The sequence below is a fragment of the Pelodiscus sinensis genome, chromosome 1 (assembly GCF_052426305.1).
Source record: "Pelodiscus sinensis isolate ZL-2025 chromosome 1, ASM5242630v1, whole genome shotgun sequence".
NCBI classification, from domain to species: Eukaryota; Metazoa; Chordata; order Testudines; family Trionychidae; genus Pelodiscus; species Pelodiscus sinensis.
The window spans coordinates 205,532,304-205,555,217 of record NC_143052.1 but is presented as its reverse complement, the minus strand read 5'-3'; the positions used below and the strand labels follow the sequence as shown (position 1 = coordinate 205,555,217).

Sequence of the window (22,914 nt, the reverse complement as noted above, 5' to 3'; positions counted from 1 at the left end):
CTACAACACCACTGTCAATAAAAGGAAAGGCCCAAATCAGCTTCCATTGAAATCAATGGACAGTTTGCCACTAACTTCAATGGAACCAGGAGTGAGCCCAACAGGTATGTAAGCAGGGTCAGGATAAACTCTACCATGACATCTGGTGGTGAATTGTGGTGAGTGGCGAAAAAAAAATTCAGGGGCTGATCTTGTTTGCATAGACACACCCACCCCACCTAGTATGAGCTCACAGCAGCCCAAATGGTCATTTTGGCCATTGTGGGATCCCTAGTCTCTCTGGGTATGTCTACACTACCTCGCTAGTTCGAACTAGCGGGGGTAATGTAGTCATCCGCAATTGCAAATGAAGCCCGGGATTTGAATTTCCCAGGTTTCATTTGCATAAAGCCAGCCGGTGCCATTTTTAAATGCTGGCTAGTTTGAACCCCGTGCTGCGCGGCTACACGCGGCACAGAGTAGCTAGTTCGAACCTAATCCGAACTAGCTACTCCATGCCGCGTGTAGCCGCGTGGCATGGGGTTCGAACTAGCTGGCATTTAAAAATGGCGCTGGCCGGCTTTATGCAAATGAAGCCCGGGAAATTTAAATCCCGGGCTTCATTTGCAATTGCGGATGACTACATTACCCCCGCTAGTTCGAATTAGCGGGGTAGTGTAGACATACCCTCAGTTATTGAGGCGGGGGCGATAAAGTGTTGTTACCCTGATTATGTGAATCAAGGACAGTGGAACTGTTTTATGACAGAGGGATTTCCCATCAACTAAGTAGCACTCGCTAGACAAGAGGCATGGGTTCCAAACCCAGTGAAGTGAGAGAGGCTGGGGATAGGTATTTGTACCTGGTGGTGGGGCCCCTCTTTGAGGGCCTGAAACACCAACTGCACCCCTTCCTCTCTCCACTATGGAATATCAGAGCTAATTTGGATTCCATTAGGAGCCTAGTTACAGGTTGCTGAGCTGACTTCACTTTGGGCCAATGGTGCACTAGCACTGAGGATCTTTACTATGAGCTGAAATTGCTAAAGAGCTGAAATCTACTATGAGCTGAAATCACTAAGTGCTGTGGGGAGCTTGAAGCTAAATTGCTGATCTGCCAGAAGAGCAGTTTGCGGGACCGACCCAGGGGAGCAGCTGACGGGCACAACCGGCGGGTGGCCAGTAGGAGCAGGCAGCAGGCGGATTGCAGAGCAGCTGGTGGGAACGACTGGCAGGTGGCCGGTGGAGTGGAACGAGCAGGAGAGGCAGAGCAGGGCAGTTCACGGGACAGCTGGAGCAGCTCGCAGGACTGCAGATGGAGTGCGGCAGAGTGACTCGTGTTAAAGGTAGCAGTGGAACCTTATGGAGAGGCGGGGCTGTCGGCAGACCACATAAGGTGTATCAATCCCCCACCCCCTCCGTTTCACCCAGATTGGGAGGTAAAAACCCTTCAGGTAAACTTTTGAACCCTGGGGTGGCACTGATCCGGGACAGAGACTTTTGGGGTGTTGGGCTTTGGGACTTTGGGTGATTTTGGGGCTGCTGGATTCAAGAGACTCTTGGGGTATTGGACTCTTGGGGATTTTGGGTGATTCTTGGCTGGGGGTGGGTCTTTGCTCATGGTTTGTTCTATGAATCCTAGTTGTGGTGTTTACCCAATTTAATGCTTATGTCGGTTACCTCATGTTATTAAAGATTTGCTGCTATACCGAGGCTCTGTGCTTGCAAGAGAGGAAGATTTGCCTCTTTGAGGTGCCCAGGGGTGTGTGTAAGATTTCCCAGGTGACTGGGTGGGGGCTCAAGCTGGTGTTGCATTACGTTGTTGGGAGGGGACCCCTAGGTACTGAACCCGGCCCTTACTGCTATTAACTCGGCCTAGCAGAAGGGTTACAGGTATTTGGAAAAAAAAAGACCTTTTGCCCTGTTGCTAATCCCACTGAGTACTGCTAATTTTATACAATGAATATATGGCAGTTACGGTGGTGACCATAAGCTTTCTAGTGTGACCCTAAGGACACAAGAGATTATATATAATAAAGAAGGAGGTCAAGGATGAAAATAAATTATTCAGTTGAGACAAGGAGGTACAAAAGAACAGGTTTATATGTGGATCTTTCTACTGATAGAAAACATCAGATTTCACTCTAACATTTGAAAGACTCAAAAGCTTTTGAACTTTTGGTAGAAAAAAAATGAGACTCTTTCACTCAGTGGCAAGCTATGCAAAATTATTCTGGTCAAACCGACTGTCTACCAACCTACAGTAAACCACAGCTATACATGATAGGCAAAGGGGAAATGTATTGAATGGTTAACATTATGAAAACATGATATTACATGCATGTTGAAGAACTTGTGATATGCTACTTATAGTCTAATTAAAAGGTGTAACATACAGACAGTGTGTCGTTTAAGAATCCAGTAACTGAATTACTTTTCAGTGCAATCTGAAAACTTGCAGCAAAACAGGTCTTGGCAGTGCAAAGCAACTGCAGTGTCAGTTGCTCTTCAGAAAATCTTTCCTCAGCTTACTTTTACTCCTCTTTTTTACATTCCATTACTTTCATTTGCATTTAGCATAGGGATGCACAATTAGATTTTAGTATCTGCCAAAATGTTTTTGCCTTACATCCAGATTAACACAGGTTCTCAATTATATGTCTCAGCTGACCAAATCCATGTTTTCCTGCCTAGTAGATTTCTGGCTCAAAGACAAAATAGTTCCCAATGTCTTCATTTTAGTTGTCTTGAGGGGATAATTTTTACTTATCTGGTCCCATGGAAATATAATAATGTTTGTGTAGATTACAGTTAGAATTCAAGTCAAGATTTTTGGAGTAGAGCAATCTTCAGTATAAATATGGGAGGCAACCAAATCTTTTTCAAGCTTACTATGCCAGAAAACACGTAAAAACTACTCTGGATGCCACAATTTAATTATTCTACTTTTCATACAAACGTGCTTCTATAAGGAACTGAAAGTAAATTAAATTCAGATTCTATTATATCACTATAGGATGTGATTTAAATTATTTATATAACATTGATGAAAATAAGCATAACAGAAATCTTTGGAAGTTGTATTTCTGCAATCTTGATTTCAAGTAATTTGGAGTGGGATGAGGCAAGACTAAAATTGGCACACATGTAGCAGAATTACAGGGAGCCCAACTAACCACTCTCTGGGATTGAGGGTGTTAAAACAAACTTCTTGAGCATGGATGAGGTATAATAAAGGGCTATGGGAAAAAAATGAGAGAGAGAGACCAATTCTGGAATATTACAGAAAGATGTTACCCAGAACAGCCCATCCATTCTATCACTTCCTATAACTGAGGTTATGTCAGGGTATGTCTACTGTACCAAATCTGGGTGATGCTTTGATCCTCCATGCTGAGTAATAATGAGTGGAGCAAGTAGCCAAGTTGCAGGATGAGTGCAGTTATATGTATGAAGTGAAAAAATTGTGGGTGCACCCCTCATCTGTTCTGCTTTGAAATAGATTGAAGAGCACTAAGGAAATTTTAGCACAGGGCATCGGGGTTCACATGGACAGTGAGTTATGACAGGCTTGTGTGAGGAAGTTTTATACCCCAGCTTGCCACTTTCTGAGTGTTCATGTAAACAAATGCCTCAGGTACAGAATCATTAACACAAGATGTGATAGTAAAAAAATAATAATGACAGTCAGGGTATGTCTACACTAGTCCCCTAGTTCGAACTAGGGAGGCTAATGAGGGCGACTGAAATTTGCAAATGAAGCGCAGGATTTAAATATCCCGCGCTTCATTAGCATGTTGCCGAGCAATCGCCATTTTGGAAATTGACTCACCCGGAAGAACTGCCCGCTTCTACACGCGACAGAGAAGGGCGATTCTGAAATAAACCCCTTACTTCATATTACCAGTTAAACCTCATTCCATTCCATGAGGTTTAACTGGTAATTCGAAGTAAGGGGTTTATTTCGGAATCACCCTTCTCTGCCGTGTGTAGACGCGGGCAGTTCTTCCGGGCTAATCAATTTCCAAAATGGTGACCACTCGGCAGCATGCTAATGAAGCGCGGGATATTTAAATCCTGCGCTTCATTTGCAATTTCAGTCACCCTCATTAGCCTCCCTAGTTTGAACTAGGGGGCTAGTGTAGACATACCCTGACTGTCATTATTTTTTTTTTACTATCACATCTTGTGTTAATGATTCTGTACCTGAGGCATTTGTTTACATGAACACTCAGAAAGTGGCAAGCTGGGGTATAAAACTTCCTCACACAAGCCTGTCATAACTCACTGTCCATGTGAACCCCGATGCCCTGTGCTAAAATTTCCTTAGTGCTCTTCAATCTATTTCAAAGCAGAACAGATGAGGGGTGCATCCACAATTTTTTCACTTCATACATATAACTGCACTCATCCTGCAACTTGGCTACTTGCTCCACTCATTATTACTCAGCATGGAGGATCAAAGCATCACCCAGATTTGGTACAGTGGCCTCTGACAGAAGGGCTGCAGAGCAAAATCTGTATGTTATTATGCCCCAGTGTGCTGGATCTCAATGACAATTTGGGAACAGTCTCAGGTGTGGATCCCAGAGCAAAACTGCCCTTTCTGTTCCTCCATTGGACATCCCTGACCCCCTTCCAATTAGTACCCTGCCACAATGTCCATGAGGCTATGAGTGTCAGTAAAGCACACTGTGGATCTTTTAATGCTTGGTAGTCCAGTGCGAAATAGATTTACATCCCAGCTTCCCACGAGCTAAGACAAACTCTCATAAGTCATGCTACCACAGCCCTTCTCATCTATCTGCTTCAAAACTGTATTAGTCTCTATATGAAAATGTCCACTACCATCTGTTTTCAAGGCTAATCTTCTGTAAGGCTTTCTAGTGGAAAGTGTGGGTCCAGATCAGAGGTAGTCATCATTCCTATAATTATTTTTAATACAATATTTGAATTTGGTCACCAGCAAGACTGCCTTTCTCGGAGCTCAATCTTTCTGAAAACAGACTTATTTCTGACTGTTCCACTTTACATAAATTTAAAGAATGAGTATGTGCTTTGTGAGGGGTGGTGTTATGTTGGATGGCATCTGCTTAGCTTTTGGAACTCTTGGTGATTATTCCACACAAACTTAAAAGAAGGATTGGAGAGTTTTCCGAGTCTCTGCTGTACTCATCTGCTTTTTAGACATGAAGAAACTGCTCCTGCTTAAGCAGATTTTTATTCCTGGAGCTCAACGAAATGATTCTGAAAAGCAACATTTTAAAAAATTTGAAAATACCAAAACTGTGATGTCAGTGAGGGCACATCTACACAGTAGGGCTAAGGCTGAAATAAGCTATGCAACTTGAGCTACGTCAATTGCATAGCTTAAGTCAAAATGGCCTATTTCAGCTTTTGGCACGATCTACACAGCAGGAAGTCCAAGAAAGAGCATTCTTCCACCAACTTCCCTTACTCCTTGAATAATGAGGATTACAAGAATCAGAGTAAGCAGTCCTCCAGTTCGACATTATGTTGAAATAACTGCTTGTAGTGTAGACACGGACTTTGTTATTTCGGTATAACGTCACTAATTTTGAAATAATGCTGCTGTGTAGACATAACCTGAGTTTTTAAGAGCTAGCATCCCTGCACTTTAATGATGTATTTTCCTTCTCCCCCTTTATCTGACACACAACTTCTAATTACAATGTGCTTGTACATATCATCAATATGATGAGTATTTTTTTCAGTCTGAAAAAAAAAATATGCAGCAACACTTAATATGAATTTGCTTGCCACATAGTGCTGCCTTCTAACTTTATTATGCCCATAAAAGAGGTATAAGTGGTAGATCAAATAAACAAAATTTTCTGTCTTCTTTTATATGTAACACCAATTGTGTGTGGGGTTTATTACAATTTTAAAATGATAAAATTACTGGAACTGCCAGCAGGTGTTCGATACAAACACAGCTCTGCTCTTGGAATATCTCAGCTATCCATGGACAAACTACACTGCTAATTATGATTTACTTACCATTTTTTCTAGTAAAAGCCATGTAATTTATTTATTTTTCTTCAACACATTCTATTATGGAAAGGAAGCTTCATATATTTTGCCATAAAAATGTCATGTTGTTTTGTTGATCAATAAAGTATAATGCCATACTTGTTTATATTACAATTGCTCTGTCTGAAGTCAAACATGCCTTTTTTTTCTTTTTATAACAGTAGCTTCTAAGAATACTTGCTTCCCCTCATTCCATTCACTAAGAGTACGTCTACTTCCTGCCATGAAGGCAGGGGACTGGACTCGATGACCTTTAGAGGTCCCTTCCAGTCCTAGTATTCTATGATTCTATGAGTATTCTATGATACACAGCGGGGCTATTTTGGGATACCAGAAGTATCCCAAAATAGCTACCCCACATGTTTTGAACATGCCCGCTATTTCGAGATAGGTCTCGAAATAGTGGATGCGCTATTTTGGCATCCCTGTAACCCTTGTTCCACGAGGTTTAAGGGATGTCTCAAAAAAACGTGTAATTTCAAAATTTGGCATTGTGTAGACATGCCAAATTTTGAAATACGCTATTTTGAAATTCAATCAAAATAAGATACACAATTTGCATAGTGCAAATTGCGTATCTTATTTCAAGTTTAGGGTGCTGTGTAGATGCAACCAAAGTGCCAGATTAATTAATCATAAAATAAAAATAAAATAAAAATTTGGCATTTACTAACAGAAATATAACATTTGTAAAGCAAATTCAGTACAAGATACTTTGGCACTGAGGGCAAAAGTAAAGCCACTAAATCCCCATATGAACTGTGTAGCATTCAACACTTTTACTCTTTTTCTCATTTAAAAATTCATTCAAAATTAATCACTCACACTGCTTTTTAATTTATGCATTGTATTCATTTCCCCCCACTAATTTTCTTACTATTCTCTCTCTCTTTGACATCCAGCTAGGAAGAACAGCTGTGGCGCGGTAGGTTTACCATTGACAAACAGCATCTAGAGTTCTCTGGAAAGACTGATCTCATAACTAACTGAGCACCATGCTGGAGCTTAGTGATGCATGAATGTTCTTAATTCATATCTTTCTTCTTTTTCTTTCATTCCCATTTCCCAGAGCACGAAAACCCTCCTATTCCTCTTCTCTATACCAAAACTCATCACGATACAGAAAGGACATTGAAAACACCATTGCTGATAAAGTTGAATAAAATGACGTAGGCTCAGAACCAACAATTGCAGCAGGATGCCAATCTTTCAGAATGCTGATTGACACTAGCTGTGAAACATTCATTTTTTTCATTATTGTAAATAAAACTGCAGCATCTCTATATGGAACTATTAAAAAATTCCTTGCAGAGGACAGGCAGTAGTCAGTAATTAAAAACAAACATAATTAACATTATTTCCTACATCAGTATTTCTTCTAGATTTCCCAGTATGTCCTGTCTCCTGAATGCTTGTCCTTTAGGACCTAACCCTGCAAACTATTATGTGTGTGCTTAATTTTACATATGTGAGTAGTTTCATTGACTTCAGTGGGTCTACTAAAGTGCAGGGTGGCAAACATACCAACTGCCCCGGTCATGACAATGCTAAAAGGCCTGAGGCTCCCAGCCACTGCCTCCATAGGAGTGGCGGTCTCCAGAGGTGCTGAAGCACCATGCAGTATGCTTTGGGTGGCTCTCAGGGCTGGCAGAAGCAAGTAGGGGGATGCACCACTGTGCACTGGGTGATGCTGAGGGTTGGCTGCCCAAGCCCCATCTCTTTTTCTCAAGATCCCCACCTCTTCCAGGAACACAGAGTTCACCCCCAACCTCATTGCTGAGGCACCTAGTGAGTCATCAGCACCACTGCCCATGCGCGTGTTTGAAGGATAACAGTCTGTGTGTGCTATTTGGGGTAATAACTATTCTTATCATTGTGTCACTTATAGCAATGCATTAATCTGAATGAAGTGAAAACATATGATATTTAAAACTGCTTTAAAGAGCTCTTGGGTCCTTTAAGCCACTTATCTAAAACAACTGTTTATTTTTATAAACAGATTTGAAAATAGTGAACTCTTGAACCTGAACTCTGCACCTGAGAGGCTTTTTGTCCTGTACTTCATATGTGTGACATAGCTAGTGAAGCCACAATTTCCTCTGAGCTACACTGCCAAAGTCACCCTTTTCTTCTCCTCAATTCTTTTCCCAACCCCTAACCCAATGACCAGCTATTAGCCTACATAAAAGACAAACACAGATAGAAAACATTCCTTTTGTATAATTTTTTAAATTAAAATGGTCCTCTCTGCAAACTAGTGGTACTGTATGAAATAGGGGAATAAGAAGTCTGCAAGGATTATAGGCCTAACTAAAAGGATTGTAGTTTAAATTTTCATTTTAGGAGGATGCCAGCAGGTCCCAATTGTTGCCTTCCCTGAAGTGTCATTTGGCAATATGCTCTCAGTTTAGAACTCAAGATTAAGAAAAACCCTTGATTTGGCCCAGACAACTAATGGCAGCACAGCATATTATTATTTGGATAACTTGAGGGGGGAATCCCTGTTAAAGAATTAAGAAACATATCCAGGATAAATAATTTTGGAGTCCAACGACTGGAGTTTATCTGCCACGGACATGGTTATTTCTGAGCTACCAGAAAGACACTTCAAGTTATTTCTGAAATGTGCTTTACCACTCTCACACTTTAACTTTTTTTTTTCAATTTGCTGAGATGCTAACTCCACCACCTTTCATACAAAAGAATGACTAACATTTAGTTTTAAAATTTATTAATACCTCTCACCTTCAAATTATTTTCTCTTTTTTTCCCCAGTCATCTTTCTCTTTCAACACTTTGCTTCCTCCTCCTCCTCAACATTCACTGACGTTCTGATCTCAGAGGGGTAGGTCTATACAGCAACATTATTTCAAAATAACTGTTATTTCAAAATAACATAGTCCATGTCTACACAGCTGGCCGTTATTATGACATAATGTCTAAATACTGTCAAGCTGGAGGACTTCTTACTCTGACTTCTGTAACCCTCATTTTATGAGGAGTAAGGGAAGAGAAAGAGTGCTCTATTTTGAAATAAGCACCAAAACTCAAAATAAGCTTTTTCAAAATAAACTGCATAATTTAATCTCTGCAAACCAGGTGGCATTCGCCCAAGAGTTCTGAAAGAACTCAAAAGTGAAATTTTGGAACTATTAAGTGTGGTTTGTAACCTATCCTTAAAATCAGCTTCCGTACCTAATGACTGGAAGATAGCTAACATGACACTAATATTTAAAAAGGGTTCTAGAGGTGATCCTGGCAATTAAAGACCAGTAATTCTAACGTCATTACTAGGCTAATTAGTTGAAATTATAGTAAAGAAAAAAATTGTCAGACACATAGATTAACATAATTTGTTGGGTGAAAGTCAACATGGTTTCTGTAAAGGGAAATCATGCCTTACTAATCTAATAGAGCTCTTTGAGGAGGGTCAACAAACACGTGGACAAGGGGGATCCAGTGTATATAGTATACTTAGATTTCTGAAAAGCCTTTGATAAGGTCCCTGTGACGGGGCACCGGTTCCGACCACCCCGGAACTGGGGACGCCCCGCACTTCAGAGCCCGTGAGGGGCAAAAAGGATGCTGGGAGTCAGAGAGGCAGCTGCCCGCGGGCGGCAGCCCGAGTCACGTGCCCCGCATGCATGGGGCCAGCTGGGGGCATAGACGTCACCCGGAGGGAATTCCCCTTCCCGGGTGACATCATCAGAAGGTGCCCGGGCGAAGGGGGCCGGGCCGTGGAAGGTGGGCCCTTCAAAAGAGGCCAGAGAGAGCAGAGAGAGGAGGACGCTCTGGCCGGGTGAAAGGAGCCCGGTACGGAGGAAGCCGCGATCAACGACCGGCGAGACGGAGCAGCGGATCACTGAGCAGGCGAGCTCGGCGAGGAGGAGGAAGTGACCCAGGACGGGGACGGCAGGCAGCAGCGACGCCTTAACCAGATCCCAAGGGTTGGTGAGTTACGGGGGAGTCCCCACCAACCAGGCAGCGAGCCGATGCGGCTGCCTTTAAGGTCCTGGGTCGGGACTTGGAGTGAGGGAGGGCCCAAGTCCCCTCCTCCATCGTGGGTGCTGTATAGCATTCAGGAAGACCAAAGCTTAGGAGGCTCTGGACCGGGCCTCGGACTTTTTTGCTTCAGAGGGGACGAAGCTGGGGGAGCACATTAGGGGCACAGGTGGTGGGGGAAAGGGCAAAAATCGGGAGACATTGGCGGGTAGCCCCGATGATGACAGGGCTGTAGGCCCGAGGGGCAACCTGGCCTGTGACAGTCCCTCACAAAAGGCTCTTAAGTAAGGGTATGTCTACACTGGCCCCCTAGTTGGATCTAGGGAGGCTAATGAGCAGGGCTCACCGAATTGTGAGCAGATCGCCCAAACCCAGCTCTTCCAGGTTGCAATTTACTCACCACAGGTGAGTAGATTGCATTATTTGTCAAGCCCTGCTAATGAGGGTGACCAAAATTGCAAATGAAATGCGTGATTTAAATATCCTGTGCTTCATTAGCATGTTCCCGGCTGGTCACCATTTTAGAAATTGACTAGCCCAAAGTAACTGCCCGCGTCTACACGAGGCAGTGAAGTGGGATTCCGAATTAAAGCCCTAAATCGAATTAGCTGGTAAACCTCATTGCAGGAGGAATAACAGCTAATTCGATTTGGGCTTTAATTCAGAATACTATTTCACTGTCGAGTGTAGATGCGGGCAGTTACTTCGGGCTAGTCAATTTCTAAAATGGGAACCGGCTGGGAACATGCTAATGAAGCATGGGATATTTAAATCCCGCACTTCATTTGCAATTTCAGTCGCCCTCATTAGCCTCCCTAGATCGAACTAGGGGGCTAGCGTAGATATACCCTAAGTTATCATGGGATAAGAGGGAGGGTCCTCTCATAGATTGATAACTGGTTAAAATACAAGACACAAAGGGTAGAAATAAATGGTAAGTTTTCAGAGTGGAGAGGGTAACTAGTAGAGTTCCCCAACGGTCCAATCCTATTCAATTTATTTATAAATGGATCTAGATAAAGGGGTAAACAGTGAGGTGGCAAAATTTGTAGATGATACCAAACTGCTCAAGATAGTTAGGACCAAAGCAAACTGTAAAGAGCTTCAAAAAGATCTCACCAAACTAAATGATTGGGCAACAAAATGACAAATAAAATTTAATGTTGATAAATGTAAAGTAATGCACACTGGAAGAAATAATCCCAACTATACATACAATATGAATGGGACTAATTTAGTTGTAACTACTCGAGAGAGATCTTGGAGTCATTGTGGATAGTTCTCTGAAAACATCCACTCAATGTGCAGTGGCAGTCAAAAAAGCAAAAATGTTAGCAATAATTAAAAAAGGGATAGAGAATAAGACAGAGAATATCTTATTGCCTCTATATAAACCTATGGTACATCCACATCTTGAATACTGCACACAGATGTGGTCACCTCATATCAAAAAAGATATATTGGCACTGGAAAAGGTTCAGAAAAGGGCAACAAAAATTATTAGGAGTTTGGAACGGGGCCCACATGAAGAAAGATTAAAAAGACGTGGACTTTTCTGTTTAAAAAAGAGAAGGCTAAGGGAGGATATGATAGAGCTCCATAAAATCATGACTGGTGTGGAAAAAGTGAATAAGGAAAAGTTATTTACTTACTCCCACAATATAAGAACTAGGGGGTCACCACATGACATTAATAGGTAGCAGGTTTAAAAGAAATAAGCAATTTTTTCTTCACTCAGCACACAGTTTACCTGTGGAACTCTTTGCCAGAGGATGTGGTGAAGACTAGGACTTTAACAGGGTTCAAAAAAGAGCTAGATAGATTCATGGAGGTGAGGTCCATCAATGGCTATTAGCAGGGCTTGACAAACGGTGGTGAAAGCTGCTTGTCAGCCCCACACTGTGCATGCGCAAGAGCCGCATTACACATGCGCGCACCACCGGTAAACAGTGCACGCGGCTGAAATCTACTCGCCATAGGCGAGTAGATTCTACAGTTTGTGGAGCCCTGGCTATTAGCTAGGATGGGTAGGAATGGTGTCCCTAGCCTCTGTCTATAAATGGATGACAGGAGACGGATCACATAAGGATTACCTGTTGGGTTCCCTTCCTTTGGGGCATCTGGTATTGGCTACTGTCGGCAGACAGGATACTGGGCTAGATGGACTTTTTGATCTGACCCATTATGGCCTTTCTTATGTTCTTATGAGTTAATCCCTGTTGTGTAGATGAACCCAGAAAGTCCTGACATCTTATTAAAAACAGTCAAAACCTATGTGTGTGTATGGAAGGGGGTGTGGGAGTTAGGTTATCTTCCATACCAGGATGGAATTTACTCCCATCTGAATAATACAAATCATCCTTGCCAAAGGTGAATTTCCCCTAGAACAAATATAAATACTATTAAGGGCAAACACTTCAATGAGTTAGTCCCATGTGATATTTTTTGATAATATTTCCCAAGGTAGGATAACTCTCAGATTCATTTTTTCAGCTTTTCATTATGGGGTGATATGTAGACATATCATATGTTTGGTGGCAAATACATTTCTATGTAAAGCTCAACTTTCAAATTGTTCTAAAATTCACAGTCAAGATAAGCCTGACAACTATTAGGCCAATTCGGAATATAGGGTAGAATTTCTGATGCAATGCTGGTGATATTTCATTGAAAAGAGGAAATTTACAAATTTGGTACAAAATGTAAATTTACACACACACACACACACAGAGCAGAATATTTAGCAGCCAGAGTAAAGAAATTTGCTTATTCACCATCCAGATATTAGCAAGTAAATAGAAAATGGCTGCAAAAATCAGCCAAACAAAACAGAGAGAGAGAATAGTTACAGACAGCATATCAAAAGGGCTACAGGTATTACTAATTCACTTTTTTGTTATTAAAATCAATAAAGCCAACAATAACTTTATAGCTTCTTTTTTTCCCCCCGTTCTCTTATTTTAGCCACCCAATGCCAAATACCTTTTGCATATCTTTAGAGATAAGGCCATTCTTATCACAAGATTAATGTGTTCTTCTTTACATTTAAAACTGACTTGGAAGTACTCTTTATTCTCTCAAGGCAGCTGTGTTACCAAGTACAAAATATGTTTCTAAACTCTCTGTTATTGAGAGCAGGTTTCCACAGTAAAACAAGATGGGTTGCTCTCACAAGCCATGGTGCTATGTGCCAGCTAGAAACAACTCTGAGAAAAAATTTGGACATGTATCCCCTCGGTTGTTATCTGGCCCCTGTGTTTTTTACTTAAAAACAGCATTGAGTTGATTACATCAGTCATCTAGCATTCATTTTAAAATATCTTAAGGTACATATTATTCTCATGTTTAGTACAAGCACTTCCTCAGCTTTCATGGATGTACAGGTGTTTGGGGAAAGCATTAACCCAATGATGTATCCTTTACAGAAGCCATACTCTAAGAAACACCTGGATGTTTGTTATCAGAAGCATTCACCATAAGAGTTCATTATGAACATGGTACATTTGCTACCTCATGAACAACAGAGAGCACTCTCAAATTATTGTTTAAATAAACAGTTGTCACATGAATTCTTGCTTTGTTAAATTTTACAGGGATCTAAACATCTAATGAAATGGATTTACATGTTTAATTTATACAAAATACATTGATAGAATAACAGGATAAATCAATGCCAATTTCTGAATTATGTTGAATATTACATAAACTGAAAAGCAGTGTCACATATAATTATCACCACAAAGACAAACCACAAGGGTAATTAACACAGCTGAGGTTCCATATCACCAGGAGTGCTAAAGCAGATAGTAAAGTTCATTATTTTCATCTCCCTCATACAGCCATGTATCAGTCTAGGCCTCAAGAGAACACATGATGTATTTAAATTAACTAATAAAATGCAACATATAATTACATAACTCATTGGAGTAACTATTATGTATAGTGTATAAATTCTCCAGAAAGTGTTATAAATGTGCAAATCACTTCAACTGTTACAGTGCTGTCAGTTCAGACAAATGATGCATGCAAATACATGCTCCTAGAAACAAACATTGCATTGTAATGCATAGGTTTAATATAATTGCATCACCAGGAAATCAAACTGTGCAGTTATGTTTGACTCCCATTCCCTGCTTCAGTGAATGAACTGTTGAGTGTTGAGGGCATATTAACCTTATGAGTTCTGATCTAATGATTTCTGATCAACAGAATCAAAAGAAACACCTCTAAATGTGTGAAGTCCCCAGACAAATAATTCATGCTATACGAAATCCTATCCACACAATGGAACATTAATTTCCCTAGCTGCTTAAAAAAATATAGGGGGAGTTTGAGAATGGGTAGCAAAACCTTAGAGGTTAGAGACATGTTCAAACCATTAGTAACAAGGGAAAAAATAAATATACACTTGACCCTCAAATTTAAGGCTTTTCCAATATTTTTGGAGATACAATCTTTATTAAAGATGAAGTTTAATACTTAATGTCTTAAAATTATAATGGGCCAAATTCATTTAATAGGCCAGTGGAATTATAAGAGGGAAGAAAGAGCCCATTAATCCTTAATAGCATCCTCTATTGTTATTTTCACAGTTTCTAGAACTTCTCTCTCTCATACACACACATTATTTTTGGGTAGACTATAAAAATTTGGTAGTGTAAGTTTGTTTCAACTGATTTTTAAAAGATAATGATAAAGCCTGGATGTTTCTGAGAGTTACTGGGGAAAAAAATTGCTTGGAAACATAAACCTGAATTCACATACTGTGGTCTCAATTCATGGCTGCTGAGTTTAAAAATCCTACCTCAAAGCCCCAGTGAAAAAAATCAGCCTAGGAATAGTAGTTGTGCACATGACAATTACAGCCTTCTTGTGCTGGGGTAGAGGGCACAGAAAGTCGAGGGATCTTAAAAATGGGCACAACATTTTGTGACGTGCTTATGGCCGGGATATACAGTATATCAGTACTTCCCCTTTAACAACATTGTGTGTGTATGTGTGTGTGTGCGTGTGTGAGTGTGCACGCATGCACACACATGCATTTGTCTCTGTGTGTGTAAAAGATTTATTGGATAGTTGTCCTACCAGTGGTAGTGAAGGTAAACGTTTCCTCTCTACCTTGAAGTAAATTCCCTCTCAACTTCTCTTGGATTGACTGAGTGACATTGAATTCAGACTTGTCTGTCTGTGGTGGCTGTCTACAACCTCATGACCCCTTCTGTAAAGTGAAGGAGATGATTAGTATTGAGGACAATGTTCCTTGTCTAATGAGTTGTTTAAAATTTCTTTTATTTCTCGACTGTGTGGCTAGAGTTTTGTTTGTTGTCTTTTCTACTCCATTTGATACATTAATTACCTTCAGAGGAAAACAGCAAAAAACCTTAATTTGTTAAATGCTATTACTGTCTGGCCCTTTTAAAAAGCAGCTTTTCACATCCACTTGTTTTTGAGCATGTTACCTATCTCAGTTTATTGGCAAACCTTATGTCCAAACCAGTGCATGAACTAGTGCCCTGCTGCAAAAGGCTCCTGTAGTTGTCTACATGATCGCTACATTATGAATATCTAACTTGCCGCTTTTTATGTGTTTTGACACTTAGCTCATAGGGAAGGTGTATTGAAAAAAACTAGATCTAGATTCAGTTCTGTTCTATATACTCATCTCGTCATGTTTAAAACTGAATTGCCTGTGGCTTGCTGCAGGAGATTTATGCACAAAGCCTCTAATTGACAAGCTTTTGGTTTCAATTTTATGGGACTTAAACTAGAGCTAGCCACAAATGTTCTAACAATGTTTTTCTCGCAGAGAACGTTGTTTCATGAAAATTGAAACATTCCATGGAGATGGTTTGACTTAGGCTAAGGTCCAGTGGAAAACAGGCATGTTTCTATCAGAAACATGGCTGATTTTCTCCTGCCTTACCTAGCTGGTTCTTCTGCAGTACACCTGATGGGGCTAATGGGGAGCCAAGACCCTGAAAGCTCTGGGAACCATGCATACAGCTCCCAGGATTCTCTGAAGCACACTAAAGAGGCTAAAAGGAAGTCAGGAGAAAGCAAAAGTAACCCCAACTTCCAAGCTCCCAGCTCCTTAGCATTTCCATTGTCCTTGACTTAGGAATAGGCACCTAAGTGGACTGTCTTGGAATCAGGGACTGCTTGACTTCCAGGGTTCATGATCATGTTGCACCAGCCAGATGGACTACCCCAGGCCTGGGGCCCCCAAGGTTTTCCCTTTCATGGAGAACTTTGAAATGTTTCGTCTTCATTACAAATCAGAATGAAACCAAATTCTGAAATTCTCTGTAAAATGCAATTACCTTTCTCTGTACAGCTCCGCTTAAACAATCATTATACTAGCCCAGGTGTTCCATTTTAAATTAATTTGGGAGGGACAAAAGTGTAAGCTGAAACTATCCCCCTACAGAATTAACATGAGTTAATGCAGTTTAATTAAATTCAGCTCTACATAAATGAATGATGCAATCTTTATTTAATGATTTCCCATACCTTGTTTGCTGTTATAGTCAGAGTCACAACAGAAGCTAGTGTCAATTCCATAACAATTGCCTCATTTGAAACACTTTAAAATTGCCCCAAAACAAAAACAAAACACTTTCAGAATTTGTTAAGTAAATTTTGTCTATCTCAGTTGCCACATGACATCATCATGTAGCAAACATTAGGGCTCTATTTCTATTCTCAAGAAAACAATCTTCTGGATGACACTTGAATTTCACTGGAATTGCTAGAAAAGAGAATGTTTTTCCCCCTCTTTTCCAGTTGTTTATTGTTCTGTAGATGCTTCCAACTTTCCTTGTCTGCTTGTAAGACATCCACACTTATTCACACACCACCCTGTGGTGTATAACTCAAAGGGGAAAAGTAAGAAATAGAAAAAAACAAAAAAAGGGGGGAGGAGTGTCTCAGTTATAAAGCATATACCTTTTGTTTTCATTTAAAAACAAATCGAAAAAGGAGCATTTATAAGATAATAAAGCCTGCTGTGCACTGACTTCAGGGCTGCTTTTTCTCTGTAAACTTGGGGTCCACCAGCAGACACCCATGTCTCCCGTTTACTAGTCACTGGCCCTATGATCGAAAACCAGCACAGGACAACCTGTGGTGGATTAGACAGTGGGCCTACGGGGGGAGGAGCCTGGAAAAATGGGCACCTCTATGCCCCAACCTTTGTTGCCTGCCTGGCACTCCGGCTGTGGAACATTGTCGGTTGGGGTGGATTACCTTCCACTCCTGCCAAGGAGTGAGGACTTGTCCCATTCTGCCCACCCTGCACTCTTGCCAAGGAGTAGGGAAAGGCCATGTGCTTGACCCAACTCCCCAGCTGGAGGGGGGAGGAGGATGGGGCACTGCAGGCAGAAAGAGATGGAGAGCGGCTCCCACTTCCTCTAGCCCAAGGCCCCACAGAAACTTTATGTGCCTTGTGGATATGGGCTGTATGTTGAAACCAACTGACATTTGTACAATTCCTAATCTTAACAATTCCTAAACCCTATAGCTATTTAATCTAACGGTATCTCTGTGATCCTGTAAGGAAGGGAGAAAATCCCTATGCCCCAGCTAATTTGCCTAAATGGGAAAAGTTACTTCCTGATACAACTGGATACATATCAATCAGAAAACACAGTTCCAGTAGCATACCACTGTATGGAGGGAGTGTGTGTTCAGCTAAAAAGAGGGCACGGAGCCTGAAAAAGACAAGGCCAAGCTTTAAATTAATGACTGTGGGAGGAAAGAGCCAATTGGCTTGCATCTCTCTGGTTGTCCAAGGATGATGTCAGGGAAGAAGGGACTATCCCTGTATATATTCTTTTTTAGCCAAAAGCTTTCCAGAATCATGCAGATCCAGCCAAGTTTCCCACCCATTAAATCAGTGTGTTACAGTGATAAGTATTTGCTATTTATATAATTATTTTAAAGGGAAGGCAGTGTAGAAGAATGATTACAAGATTAGAAGTTGAGGTAGAGCTGGCTGGGGAATTTTTTATTTCAGTTATTTCAATGAAAAACACCAGTTAATCACAACCAAAACTTTGTGAAACAACGGTAGGTTTGGCAAATTTCCTAATGCACAAAAAGTTGAGAATTGTTCTGAAGTTGTCAAAACATTTTGGTTTTACATTTTCCAATGAAAAAATCTGGATTTTCCATTTACAATGGATCTCAGTTATATATTTCAGCTAATTAGAACAACCCATAAGTTAAAATGCTCAAAATTAGCAACATGTAACATTTTGATAAGCTAATTCTTTTTCATTTAGCACCACTCAGTTTGGGCTTGCCTAGACTGCATTCCTCTCTCAAAAGAGGAATGCAAATGAAGCAGATAAAAATTCTAATGAAGTACAGGTTTGCAGATTTCGTGCTTCATCTGCATAATTGCGTGAGAGTGCTTTTTCGAAAAAGGGTTTTTCGGAAATAAAACACCACAGTCGAGACATGGTTCTTTCGAAAAAAAACCCACCTTTTTTGAAAGAACCCGTACACCTCATTTTTTCAGGTTTTTTTTTTTTCAAAAGAACCCCATCTAGACTGCAGGTTTTTTTTCAAAAATCCCTTTTTTGAAAAAGCACTCTCATGCAATTATGCAAATGAAGTGCGAGATTTGCAAATCCATGCTTCATTTGAATTTTCGATCTGCTTCATTTGCATTCCTCTTTCGAGAGAGGAATGCAGTCTAGACGAGCCCTTTGTGAATATTTTCAAGATTTTGACTTTTCATCCTCATTTAAAGATTATTCACAGGATAAGAAAAATATTTCTCCCTCAGCTGTAATCAGAAGTTCTTGCACTATAATATTGGCTCTTATACTTACTCACAGTGTGCCTTTTGGCAAGTCACTTTACCTTTGATCTTAGTTTTCCTGCCTCCTTCTTCTGTGGGGATAAAAAGCTTACCAGCAAACATCACAAGTTCATTTGATTGTTAAATGTCTATAGTCTGCTTCATATGCATAAAGTGCTGTATAAATTCTAATCACATTGTTAAATAAAACTCAAGTTATGATTTGACAATTACAGTATGTAACATAAATGCACAATGTATATAGATTCTGAATTATTTTTTATATCATAAAGTCCCTTGAGATAAGGGCCTTTGTCCATTGCCCTTTGTCAAGCAACAGGTACATTGTTGATCCACAATAAACGCCAATAATTTATTAACTTGCACATATATATGTATATTTAAGATGATGGTTTGAAGATGGAACAATACTTTCATCATAACCAGAGGGTCAACCATACATTACTGAGCAAACAGAAGAGAATGAAGGCTAGCAGTTTGTTCTTTTGTTCTCCAGATAAATTCACATGTACATTCAAGTATATTAATGCTTAATTGCTAGATGAATTACCTTTATCATTTGAGGACTATCCCCAGTCTTCAGAGAAGAAAACTTAGGTCAATCTCACACATGATAAGTAGTGCAGTAGTAAGCAAACAAATACTTGAGCTCTTTTAAAAGCCAGTCTGAACTTAAAAATAAATGAAACCTCAGTCCCTGTCAGATTACTGGTTTGAATGATGTACTACTTTCAGTTAATTATAGGCAACTCCTCTAACTGAGACAATTTCATGTAATATAAAAATCAAGCTAATCACAGATAGCAATTTTAGAGTATATATATCTAAAATTAGTCCAAAAGTATTAATCAAAAAGGTTTTTTTCCCCCTTAAAACCCACAGTATAATGTCATTTCCCTCAGTGAAAATTCTCTGGACTTCAATATGGGACAAAATAGGCACTTTCCTACTCTATTCTCAGGGAAAAAAATCCCAACAATTTCCATAGTGACATCAAGCACATTAATTCAATTCAAGAGAAAGACATTTCCTAACCCACTTGTTCTTGCAACATTCATGAATTATAAGGTTTTTTGCGGAGAATTAAACATGTTATGAAGTGGCTGATAAACAGTGGTAGGCAAATAGTCTAGCGTAAAGTATCAAGCTACAGAGAGAGAGATTGACAGAGAGCTAGAGAAACAAAAAGATATTTCATGAAGATATTTTCCCCCTTCAGCCTTCACTGAAAGTCAAAAATTACTGCTCCATGGGTGGACAGATATATATGAATCTGTTGGGAGTAAGTAACAATAAAACAGCTGCTGCTGTGCCTTTGCATACTAATGTTTCTTTTTAATATGTAAGAATCACTGCTCTTGCTGCATAGCCAAGATCAAACAGAGAACAGAATGGTATTTGCGTCTTGAAAAGGAATCTACACATTTTGTCCTTCATGGAGTATGAAGATATTTAAAAAAACCCAACCAACCAACAAAACAAACAAACAAACAAAAACAAACAAAAAACCTTGAAGAAAATTCAGACTTATGCCAGTGCAATTCCTTTAAAAGACAACTCCCAAGGTTTTTTAAAAAATATTTTAACTTACACTATAACTATTTTTTATTTTGTGTACTCTGTGGATTGTCTAAAATTGATCCTAGCATTAATTTTAAATATTTCTTTTTCATTTTTATTGCATGTGCTGTGCTTGCTTCAACTAAAGAGGACTCCTCCATAGTAATTTTAAAAAGCAATGCAAACCGCAAACATGGTGTTTCTATCCAACTATAACTCCATTTTTAATAATGTCATCTGTCTTAAAAAATAAAATACTAGCTCTCTGTTTGCAAGAAACTTTATTTTGATGGCTGTATGTCCCATTTTTCTGTGACATACAAAAGTTACCACACCATACACATTAAATTATTGCTAATACTGCACATCACATATAAGTGTAAAAGGAAACTTGAAATGCTTTTTAATTCCAGGAGCAACCAAAAAAAAAATCAGATACTTGAGTGTGAAAAGAGATGGACTGGATATAAATTCAGTACACCATCATCTCCCCATTCATAACTACTTCTCATGGACCATACCAAATATGTCAGATATAGAGGGTGAAAATGTTGAGTGTTTTTAAATAGAAGCATTGGACAACCATAACCTACATTTCAAGCTAAAAGTCATCCAGACTTGATTACTAAGGAATACATCATCTCTGGCTTTTTCAGTACAGTGCAATGGAGCTTAATAGTGGATTAACATTAAAATGGAAAAATAAGTTATAGTGAAATAAGTACTATAAAATGCATTTGAGAAAAAAGGGATCGCTATTTCTAACCATAGAAACCATGGAACACAATCACTATAATTTTTCATTCATTTACATTTAAGTTAATTTATAAACAAATTAACTATTATCATCTCCATACTCTAAAATTTCCAGATATGAGTGAATTTATCAACAAGGTGAAGCTAAAGCACTGTAAGTACATTTTACAATACAGCTGTGCCTTATATGCATTACAATAATGTAAGAAATGTATGAATAACACATTCCTATTAAGGTAACTCCATGTGAATATACGTGTCAGCCATTGTATCCCATCTATAAGGATGAGTCTTTCCTTATCAAGACTCTCTTACCTCTCCTCCCCCCCACCTACGCTCTAAGAAAGCATGCTGTCCTTTCTTTCTGAACATTAAAGATAGAGAAAGCATTTTTCCCTGGAAAAAAAAACCTGTATGATCATTAACTGTGACAGATTCAGTCACCTTCTTTTATTCCAACAGAGCATGTTAAAAAAATCAGCCAAATGCCAGATTAATATTTTAAAGTATTTGAAAGTAATGGAGCAAAACTAATTAAGTTAATCAACAGAGACTAAACTAGACACAATATATACAGGGCTACTATAAATATCAGAAATGCATAAAAAACTCTCATATGGGTCAGTAGCTCTTATTTTAAGACTCTGCAAAGAGCACCATTAATCTGTCTGTAATGTGGAATCTAAATATCTGTTTCAGCAAAGTTTATTTTTGTTTAAGTTGCGTTTCAAAACACGATATTTTATTCCTTGTCTAAATGACACTGTCACTGAAAGACCAGGATGATAAACAGATTGAGAATGTGCCACCCAATTTTTAAAGCAACTCTACAAAGCAACAATTAAACATTGGTACCACAATCAATAATATTTTTCATTTCAGTTCAGTTTAAAATAAGCAGATCAGCATGCACTAGCACAAAGAAATCATCTTTCATTAATTCAGATCTATACAGCTGATGCACTTGACTTACCTGCCACTGTTTCATGAGCTCCCGAACCTCTTTGGTGTCCTCTAGAATCCTTTCTTTGTGAGTAGCATCCTGCAGGACATTGGCAGTTGTCTCTGCTTCTGTAAGCCAGGCAAGGAACTTTTCCAGATCTAGGTAGAACTGTTGCAGCAGCCTTAGAGCTGCTTCCAGTTCAGCTTCTCGTTCACTAACCCTGTGCAAGCACAAACAGTCAAATGCAGCACTCACAGAAATCAGACCAAATATAGATAATTAAAAAAAACCCTACAAACACATAGAAGGCTTTTACTAAACCAAAACAAAAGAAGATAATTTGTAGATAAGCTACTATAATGATGGAAAATGTTCGTATGAATGCACTATATATTATATATCTTGATCCCCCCCTCATGCTCATTTTCATCTATGTCTTTTTGGATAGTGGGAGGAGGTACAGAATGACATTTTCAAACTGCAATATAGACAAAATGACATTACTTTGCTATAGAACACAATGTACTGTACCTGGAATTTTGGAACTTGAACAAATCAAGGTTAATTCCTTTCAACTATGATCAAAGCTTTTTTGCTTATCACTCATGAGCCTGCTACTGTCTGCAAGCTTGCTTAATTTTTGAAAATCACAAAGTAGGTTTTGGTCACTGAGGGGCAAGAATAGTTTACTGCAATTATTAATTAATATTAATTTACAAGCTTTGGGGTCTGTATTCATCCACTTGTATACTAACAATGCAAAAGATTTTCAAAGGGACATGACACTAGTTTAC

The 22,914-nt window shown here is 39.4% G+C and overlaps 1 protein-coding gene across 12 annotated transcripts in view; it reads right to left on the bottom strand.

Annotated features, from left to right (window-relative positions):
* Window positions 1-22,914, bottom strand: part of DMD (dystrophin) — a 2,135,104-nt gene that overhangs the window by 427,443 nt on the left and 1,684,747 nt on the right. For all 12 annotated transcript variants that reach the window (XM_075916549.2, XM_089775838.1, XM_075916586.2 and 9 more), the window contains one exon: window positions 22,151-22,340. In XM_075916549.2, the coding sequence (XP_075772664.2) occupies window positions 22,151-22,340 (190 nt within the window). The remainder of the gene's footprint in view (window positions 1-22,150; window positions 22,341-22,914) is intronic.